Raw genomic sequence first — 10,044 nt, 5'->3', positions numbered from 1 at the left:
TTCTAGCTCTGACATTACAGGACCCTGTAGCCACGGCTCCTCCTAGAGTTGCTTTATGTATTAAGCACATGGGCCCCTAGCTGGTGGTGGGTGGGCACCCTCAGTGCTCCAAGAACCCAAGCTCTTCCTCTGTGAGGTGGCTGGATGTCCATTCCTGCCTCAGCTTCCCCAAATCCTTCCTTTCTTTTCCACTTTCTCTAGCTGTCATGTGTATCGAATTCCCTAGTTTGCAAGACATTTTCAGAAACATTATCCCACTGGAGCCTCAACCCAACCCTGTGAGGTAGGCAGAGAAAGGGATGGGGTGCTGTCAGCCAACCATGTGTCAGGCCCTTCCTGTGTGTTGTTTCACTGAATCTTCCCCATAGCTACAGAAATCCTTTTGGGAATAAGCAGAGTATAAATAAATAGACAGTGGACAGATATTTAGATGAATGCACGCATGCATAATCCTCACCATGGCCCTGAGGTCTTGGTGTCATCATCGTCACCACATCACAAGGCAGGAAAGTGAGGCTTGGAGGGGTTCAATAACTGCCCAAGGTCCCCTGGCTCCCAGGCAGCAGAGCCAGGATTGGAACCCAGGCCTCTCTCATCTAAGCCCATGGCCCTTTCTGAGCACTGAGCTGTGCACAAATCAGCATTCTCTGCCCCACTTTGCAGATGAGTGAACGAGGTGTATAGAGATGAAATGATTTTGTCAAGGGTTTGCAGCTCTGAGTAGCAGAGCCAGAACTCAAACCTTGTCTTTCGCCTGCACACCTAGGGCTGTTGAAACATCTCAGTTGCCTCAAAAGAAAAACCAGTGGTGTCCCTTCTTCCCTGCCTCCTTCCTTTCTTCCTTCCTTCTTTCCTCCCTCTTTCCCTCCCTCCCTCCCTTCCTTCCTTCCTTCCAGGAACATCCCCTACCTCTCAGGTGCTTCCTTGTCCGAGGCAGGCAATCGCGTGATGTGCTCACTGGGCAGATAACAGGGCCATCGCTCCTTGGGCTCTGTGTGTCTTTAGGGGTGCGGGTCCCCGTGGCAGCCCATGCGCTCAGTGACCCACAGTAGCTGATCCACAGGGGTGCCGGGGCGGGGTGTGCTGACACCCAGGGGGTGCTCAGTAGGGGTGCTGGCAGCGCCTGCCCCCTCTGTGTGTGTCGTACTTGGGGTGTCTGTGAGTCTGTGCACATCTGCCCCCTCCACATGAGCACGCCCCAGACGGTTGGTGTGCTGGGGACTGCCCGGCGGGGGCGGGGGTGGGAGCATTGAACGTGGACGCTGCCCTCCCAGGCCCTCGCTCACTGCGGTCCCCCCACCTCTCTCCTCTCAGTCTCCACGCTGGGCTCTTCCCCCTCCCTTCCATCCTCTACCAGGGTGATCAGCTTAAAGCTAGATTTTTATTCTCTGGCTGTAGCCCATGATTTGTGTCTCCTGAGTAAGGCAAATACAAACAAAACAACTTCCCCCTGAGGGTAGCATCCAAACTTGTTTGGAAAACTCAGGCTTGAGGCCGTAGCTCACGTTGCGTCTTCTTCTAGGAAATTATCAGTGGAGGATCATATGTGGCTCAGATCATTCTCCCTCTCACATGTATCACAATTCAGATCTCTCTCCCGCTCATGCACACGTGCGTGTGCGTGGGCATGTGTGTACGGGGGGCATTTTAGGGTAAATTTATTGACGTTTAAAACATACATCCAGTCAAGTATACAAATTTGTGTGCACAACTCACTGGGTTTCCACAACGTGAACACATCTGTAAGCCTGACCCAGCCAAGAAACAGAACTCAGCTCTCACGCCCTCCACTCTGCCTGACCTGCAATGACTTCTAACATCACAGATTCATTTTGCCTTTAAAAAATTATATAATGGGACAACACAATCAGTATTGCTTTGTGTCTGGCATCTTTTGTTCATTATATTTGCTAACTTTGTGTATGTGTCTAATATATATAGACACACATATACATATATGTGTGTGAAAAAATACATATGCTTCCCCCCTTGCTTAAATATTCTAAATCAAAATGCAAACATTATGTCATTTAATCCCCGTGTTTTTCAGTACGGAGGAGATCCAGGAAGGAGACCTGGATCAAGCAACGAGGCCGCCCGCTCTTGGTCATTCTCTGAGCTCCTCCTGTATCCGCTATGGACCCAGCGCGTGAAGGAGAAAAGCAAAGACCTGGCACATGGGAGTGTGAAGACCTGGGTACACCCGGCTCTGCATGCAAGGTGGGTGTGATCTTCAGCCCATGGCTTACCTTTCCTGAACCTCAGTTTCTTTATCTGGAAAATAGGGCCAATAATGTGGGTCCTGGCTACTGCATAGGCTGTTGAGAGGATCAGATGACACCCTGGTGGGTGGGGTGTCTAAGCGTGTAGAGATGGTTTGTCGTGATTCCATGCAGAGCTAGGGGGAAGATTCGTTAGCGCCTTCTATACCAAGAGTCTGGGGCCTGAATGCAGGTGTTCAAATTCCAACTCTTTCTCTTTTGCTCTGGAATCTTGGGTGAATTTACCTCTCTTGACGTCAGTTTTCCTCATCTGTTGAATGGGGATGATTGTAGCTACCTCATAGAGTTGTTGTGAATATTAACCGAGTTAATATATACGACAATTAAAACACTGTCTGGTACAGGGGAAGCCCTATTAAAGGTTTTATAGGTGTCACCATTGTTGTTGCTTCATGCCCGCACTATTGTGTGTGTTCTCTTTATTTTTCTCAGCTAGATTGTGAACTGCCTGAAGGCAGCGTCCATCCAGGCTTCAGGCTTCTCCTCCCCCTTCCTCTACATGCTGGGCAAATCCTGGGGCCAGGCTGATGGGTCCCACGCTCTGACCAGATTAGAAGTGGAGGAAGCCTGCCTAGAGCCTCTGGCCTGGGATGGGGCAGGAGTGGGGAAGCTCATGCTGGGTTTCTGGGTCCTCAGGATAGGAAGGTGGGAGAGATGTGTTTTCATGTGGGACTTGAAGATGCCTGGCAGGAGACTCATGCCGGATAGAGGAATGGTAGGAAAGAGTTTCCCCTTTAGGGCTTCTGTGCATCCCTTGCCCTATGACAGGGCCTATGTTCAGTCCAGCCTCTTGGTGGCAGAGAAGAAAGCAGGGGCCTGGAGATATCAAGGGACTTGGCCCAGGTCACAGAGCCGGCCATAGCAGGGCCATCCTTGGACCTGTGTTTCTCAACTCAAAGCCCAATCTGAGCTGCCTCTCCTCATGCAGATCTTAGACCCAGAAGAGGAAGCGAGCAAAGCGGTCCTGTTCCTCCTTTCCAGACCCAACTAACATTCCTACCAGAGGTAACTTCTGTTGTGACTCATAAAGATATTTCTGAATAATAGCACTGGTTAACTTATCTCTGGAATGTATCCGGCTTAAACACACACACATACACGCACACGCACACGCGCACACATGTGGGCAACCGGGGAAGCACCTTCTCTCTGCCTGAGTCTTTCTAGGGCAGTCACGACTCAGAGTCTCCTGGGGGCCATAAGTGGGGACCAGAAAGGCCTCCTTTGCCTATGTTTTCTGAGAAGTCTTGCACAGACTTCAGTATAACGCTAAATGTGGTCTAAGGCGATCAGAAGGGCTTGTTGTTGTCTGCTTGTATTCTTTAAATTGAAGGTAACATACAGTAAAGTAAATGGATGTCCTAATCTGAGGGTAGAACTTGATGGGTTTTTCACATATGTACAGATGTAACCGCCACCCAGATGCAGAACATTCAGTTTTAATATTATTATTAGGTCGGCCTCTAGAGCAATAGTTTCTGGACTTCCTTGCTTTCACATCTCCTCCTTGGTGTGACTCCCATACATGAAATGGGAATCACGGTGGGTGAGGGCCCATGTCATGCCTCAGAATACTGAAGCTGGTGGGCCCCTCTTGGAATGTAACGGAGGTTGTGTAAGGCCACAGGGAGGAGTGAACCTTGCTTATTCATCCAGCTCTTTCCTCCAGATGCTGATCTCTTCTGATCCGTGGTTCCCAGCCTTTCTTTCTGCCCCACACCTGAACGATACAACACATTCCCTCTGGATTAGTGGCTGAATGTATCAGTGACGTTTAAAGGGAGGGGAGGTGCAGCTTGAAAAGCTGTGCACGTTATTCTCATGTTTACCCCGACTCGGGGTGAGATGTGAGACTTACTGATTGACTGTATTTCCCCCATCCTGAAATGTCACCCATGAGAAGATACATCTGGGTTAAATAGCATCTTTGCTGGTTATTCCTCATTTGCTGAGTGTGCCTTTCCCACCCCCGCCAGATCCACCGCTCACCCTTCCTTGCCCTTCGCTGTGCCTGGGAGGCTGACAGGGGACGGGAGAGATGGTCTGGGATCCTTTCCTCCATCCTCTTCAGTGTCTTTCTGGCATGGGTTGCTTCTCTTTATCCTGATGGATGGCCTTTCTTCCGTGGTCCCAGTGTGCAGTAGGTTCTAATAACACTATTTCCTTCCCTTTTGAACCCTGGGCATGGTCACCGTTTCCAGCTGTTACTAGGCCCTGGGTGTGGCAAGATCCCTTGTTGCTCTCTTAGCCCTGCTCACACTTCTCTATGAAGATGCTTCATTTTTAAAGCCTCTTCCTTTGAACCATCCGGGTTGAGGTCTGTTTCCTGATGGACTCCTGAGTGATCCAGAGATCTTGGGACAAACAGAAACGCTTCCGTATTAAATAGTCACTGATGATAACATGTACCTGGCTTTCAGAAATGTTCAAACATCATCAACATGTATGGTTCACAATACAGAAATGATGGCATTCTCTCAGGCATGGTGGATAAAGGACCATGTATTATTAAGCCATGGACTCTGCTTCTGACCTGTCAAGCCTGGGAGCATGGATAACAGGCTGGGTGTAAAGTCAGGTGAGATGGGCTTGAGTTCGGGCTCTGGCAACCACGGGTTGGGGGATCTTGAGGAGGCTGCCTTGCCACTCTGCTCCTCGGCCTCCACTTTGGCAATCCAGAGTCACCCTGACTGTTGTTACATCCCTGGCGCAGATGTTAACGTGAGGAAAAACGAGGCCATGTATGTGAAAGGGCTTCATGAACTGTCCAGCACTCAGATGTGCGGGCCAGTTGCAGCCCAGAGCAGGCAACCATTTCGGGGCCAAACATTGGACAGGAGGGACAGAGGAGGAAACACCTAACTTCAGTGCAGGGAGGTCCCAAGACCCAGAGAGGCAATGAGAAGGCGGCACAAGCTACCTTTTTCTCCCCATCCCAGCTTACCGCCTCCTCTTCCCTCACATGACATGACCTTTCCTTACCCTGAGTGATAGTGCTGGGCAGAGAATTAAGGAGAACCTCTAAGTGGAGGAAAAGTCATGCACCAGAGGTAGTCCACGCTTTCTGGAGACCAGTAAGAGAGAAACAAAGACATTCCAGTAGGAGGCAGGTCACACATGTCCTAGGTAAGAGGAAGAGCCTGGAGTCATAGAGGACCAGCTGCACTTCCAACTGGGTCACTCACCCTCTAGCTAATTCTCCTGGTCAAGTTACTTAATCTCCCTTTCTTGATCTGCAACCAGGGAAGAATACCCACCTCAAACGTTTGTTCGGAGGCTTGCATGAGACAATTCCCGTAAAGTATTCAGCCTGGGGCCTGACTATTGGTAAGTGCTCAGGAAGGATTGGCCCCTATTCTTCTCAGTCCCCTATTCCTGGGAGTCAGAGGATCCCTTCTAATTGGGTGATCCTGGAATGATTTCCCCCGGAGGGGCAGTGAACTGGGCTTGGAAGCTAAATTCTCGGTTTGGCATTCACAGTTAGTCCGAGGCACCAGCTGCACCAGCCCATAGCTGCCCATGGCACCGGGCGCAGCTCTGTGTCTGGTGCTCCAGGACTGAGGGGCGAAGGCAGGCTGCAGAACGCAGGCCTCCCGGCGGGCAGAGGGAGCCAACACAAGTTCTGGAGTCGGGGAAGGCCGGGATCAAAGCGCTCCGAGGCAGGCCGGGGCGCACCAAAGGGAGGCTAGCGACTTGCATCAGCACAGATTCCGTGATGCTCTGCAGACGTCTCGGGGCTGCTGGGCTTTACGGGAACCCACAAGAAAGGAAAGGGCTGGGGAGCAGGCAGGGCGGGGGCGGGTGAGGGCGCTAGGGTGCGCTCGCCTGCCCGCTCGCTCCCGGCGGCGCCTGCCCGGGCCTGGACGCGCCCGGGACGGCGGAGGCCACCGAGGAAGAACCCGCTCCCTTTCCCCCTCCTTCTTTCCCCCCGAATTACTGGAAGTACTGTGTGGGAGAGACGCAGAAGCATCCGGATTTTCAAGCGCGGGGCGGGGGAGGCCCGGGCAGCCGCTGCTGCTCAAAGGAAAACTAAAAGTGCGTCAGTTCGCGCCGCTTCGACACGCGGCTGCTCCCGGGAGGGCCCTGGACGCCCAGACCGCGACTCCCTTTGTAGCCCCCCAAGAGCTCGCCAAGGCGGCCGGGGGCCGTGTGGCGCGGGATGGGACGGAGAAGCGAGGAAGAAAGTGTCACGATTTCTTCTCCTGCGCTCCACCCGCCCCCCACCGTCCCCACCCCCAGTTTTCTGGGTTTTGCCGCTGCCGCTGGGGAAAGGGCTGAACGGTTTTGCGTCAAAGGACTGCATTTACACAGTCCTGCTGAGAGAGGAGCGTAAACACACCCAGGCAGGCAGGACGCAGGATTTAAAAGTCAAAAACAAAAACGCCAAGCCCCCGCGCTGGGTGCGCGCATCCGTCTGCCCGACACTTCTCGCCCTGACCGGGGGAGTTGGGGACTCTGCCAGGCAGGCGGCGGCGGAGGTGCGAGGAGCCCGGCCAGCCTCGCCTCTTCGCGCGCGTCCTTGGGGATGGAGCTCAGGACAGAATGTGTTTTATAGTTGTAAACAATGACCCCGAGTATTGTTTGGGATTACCGTATCTTGGGGCCATTGGGGCGGCCAGATGCCGCCAGCCGTCCCGGAAACGCCAGCGCTTTATATAGAGCCCCGGGAAAGCTTTGAGTTCCCGGCTCTATTTTTCTTTCTTAGCAACACCCCCACTTTAAAGATAAGGAAACTGAGGACCGAAACCGTGATGTGTTACAGTTTATAAGGCTTCACACATCTTCCCGTTGGGTCCTCACAAGGACCCTGTGGGGGTACAGATGGTACACGTAAGAGTTGGGTAAAGCGAAACTAAGGCAGAGCCTGGACCAGAACCCAAATTCCTTGACTCCTAGTACAGTGCTCCTCCGGATCATCTCTGCAGAAGGATTGAAGTTCCAGAGCTGACAAGGGCCTTAGAAGGTCATGTCTCAACCCCTTCGTTTGATAGGAAGAAACTGAAGCCCAGAGAGGTTAAGGGAGTCGCCCAAAGTCTCACAGCTCGTAAACAGCATAGCCTGGCGTTCATACTCCAGGGCCTGTGCTCTTTACCCCGCACGCCACCCAGCGAGGCGGGAGAACCTAGGAATCCGCACTACCTACTGCCTGAACTTCGCTCCAAAACAGCTGAAGACAACGTTGGGGCACACCCTCTCCCGGGCCTCCCTCTTCCCTTTTCTTTTTTTCTTCCAAATTCGTAACAGTCAAGGTTGCTTATAATGCCCGATTACTCCTATTAGATGCGTCCTAATTGCCCAGCGTAGAGGGCGGCCTGAATGTCTTGACTGTTTAATTTCGTCTTCAAGGCTACTCCTAACAAATTAATTTCAGGGCCGAAAAAACGGGGCGGGGGGGGGGAAGGGGCGGGAAGCAGTGGGCAGCCAGCCACGGAGGGGAAAATAGGCAGGCCGGCCCCGCCCGGCGGCGCCTCGCCCCGGCAAGGCCCGGCCTCAGGGAGGTGCGGATACCCAGCGCGTCCAGGGCGCCCGCTGCTTCAGGCGGCGCCGCGGAGGACGCCGACGACCATGCGCGGCCGCGCCCTCCCTGCGAGCGGCTCTGCGCGCCCGGCTCCCAGCCTCGCGGTGGCGCCGCACCGAACCGCCCGTCTCGCTCTTCGAGACTGTGATTATTTTCTAAAACCCGGCGCCGAGGCCCCTGCGGCCGCTCTCGGGGGCCCCGCCCCGCGCCCCTTCCCAGGGTGGTGGAAGGGGGGGAGGCCGTGGCGTGCTGGGGAGCCGGCGAGGGAATCCCTCTCCCTCCACGTCACCCGAAAGCGAGGGAACCCGCACTCGCGTCCTCTAACGCAAATGACCATCTTTGGCAACATGCGCCAGTGGAGCAGACCAAGGGCGCGGGGCCGGGGGTGGGCTGGGGGGGGAAGGGCCAGGAGCCTCGGCTCCCCCAAACCGCGCCAGCGGTCCGCTCCCACACCCGCCACCCCCTTCCTTCCTAGCGCTGGGTGTGCGGCTGGCGTCAGCGCGGCCGGGAGCCGGGGCAGGGAGGGTGGCGCTGCGCCCGCCTCCTCCCGCGCCTCTTCCTCCTCCTCCTCCTACTCGGCCTTCTCCCTCCGCCTCCCCGCGCGCTCCTCCCTGCAAGGTGGAGTCTGGGGTTGACGTGAGGTACAGGGGCTGGAGAATAAAGAGTGTGGAGTTGAACTCGTGCCATTGTAGTGACTCATCTCGGGCAGAGCGCTGGGGCTCCGAGCAAACCAGCGAGCAAGCGAACGGCGTTCGGCGGGGACAGAGAGAGGGAGTGAGAGAGGCGCGGACGGGCGACACGGGCCCGTCCGGGAGCGGGCGCCGGGGAAGGGGTGCAGGTCTGGGCGCCGCAGCTGTGGCACGGGGAGCGGAGCCGCGTCCCTCTCCGCGCCGGCTCAACTGGAACCCCACCGGCCGCGGGCCGGGCGCAGGCTGCCTTCTTCTAGTCAAGTGTCCGAACCGCTCGAAACTCTGGCGGCGAGTCGGCCACAGGAAGTTTATTCTCAGCTCCTTTTCTAAAAGGAGGAAATAGAAGTTTCTCCAAGCGGGCAGCCTTTCTTTTCGCCTTTTTTTGCCCTGCCTGAAATCGGGGGTCCCCAGACCTGGCAGGCTTGACTCGCCGGGCTCCTATTCTTTTTTACTTTCCAATTTTTGATTGAGCCGGCGGTCCGGGCTGAGCTCCGGTTGCGCGCGGGGGCAGGAGGGCGCGCGCAGGGGAGGGACAGAGGGACGCGCGGACTTTTTAGTGGGAGGGACCGGGTGGACAGCCGGGACCGGGTGGACAGCCGGACCCGCAGCGCTCGTAGAGCAGGAAAGAAGTGCAGCGCTCGGCGCTCGGGGGGCACTGTTCCCGGGGTGTCGCCGCCGAGGGGCAGAAGCCCGGGAGCGAAGACTAGAGCCCGAGGCGCGGCCCGCAGGGAGCCAGCGTTCAGCAGCCGGTGCGCGGCCTCGGCGAGGGCGGGGGAAGAAAAACACCCTGTTTCCTCTCGGGCCCCCACCGCGGATCATGTACCAAGATTATCCCGGGAACTTTGATACCTCATCCCGGGGCAGCAGCGGCTCTCCTGCGCACGCCGAGTCCTACTCCAGTGGCGGCGGCGGCCAGCAGGTAGGTGCGGGGCCCGGGTGCACCTGGCGGCGCGGGCGGATACCCGCCTTCCTCTCGCCGCCACTGCCTCTCTTGCTTTCTTTTCCGTTTCTTGGTTTGGCGAGAAAATTCCTACGGGCCACCATTGTAAGTTCTGGATTTTCGTCTTGTCCTGCCCACACCTCCTTTCATCCCCTCTACCCAACGCCAACACTTTTTTTTTTTTTTTTTTCTAAACTGGAGCGGCGAGCGGGCTGGAACAGCCAGCAAACCCTATCCTTCACACTACATCTTATCCAGACCAGCTCCTGGAATTGCAGGTCCCTTTCCCAGGAGCCTGTACCTCCTCTCCCAGGAATCCACCTCCATTCTCCTCTCTTTCCGTGGTGGACCAAAAAAAAAAAAATCTTTGCACCCACGGGCCCCTCCCTACATCTCGGGACCTTATTCTTGCGAAAAACCCTCTCCTTCTCTTCCCCGGCCCCCATCGGTCTTAATTTCTGAAAAATGTTGGGGACTCGGAAACATGGTTGGGCTCCTTCAAGTAATCCGGAGTGGGTGCGGGTTGGCGCTCTGGGAATCAGGTGCGAAGGTCAGGAAGGAAGGAGGAGGTCAGCCTTGATTGGCTCGGCTGCGCCTAGATGCCCGGCGCCCATC

At 55.5% G+C, this 10,044-nt stretch overlaps 1 protein-coding gene across 3 annotated transcripts in view; it reads left to right on the top strand.

The window, feature by feature from the left end:
• The first annotated feature begins 220 nt into the window (after window positions 1–220).
• FOSL2 (FOS like 2, AP-1 transcription factor subunit) overlaps window positions 221–10,044 on the top strand; it is a 29,252-nt gene continuing 19,428 nt past the window's right edge. Inside the window, exons 1-2 of one of the 3 annotated variants that reach the window (XM_060169775.1) lie at window positions 221–283; window positions 2,051–2,220. In XM_060169775.1, the coding sequence (XP_060025758.1) occupies window positions 2,137–2,220 (84 nt within the window). In that variant the 5' untranslated portion in view covers window positions 221–283; window positions 2,051–2,136. Of the gene's footprint in view, window positions 284–2,050; window positions 2,221–8,476; window positions 9,409–10,044 lie in introns of those variants that run through there. The other 2 variants (XM_060169772.1, XM_060169774.1) reach the window with 2 other exon arrangements.

The sequence above is a fragment of the Lagenorhynchus albirostris genome, chromosome 13, assembly GCF_949774975.1.
Source record: "Lagenorhynchus albirostris chromosome 13, mLagAlb1.1, whole genome shotgun sequence".
Classification (NCBI taxonomy): domain Eukaryota; kingdom Metazoa; phylum Chordata; class Mammalia; order Artiodactyla; family Delphinidae; genus Lagenorhynchus; species Lagenorhynchus albirostris.
This window is presented reverse-complemented; position numbering and strand designations above follow the sequence as displayed.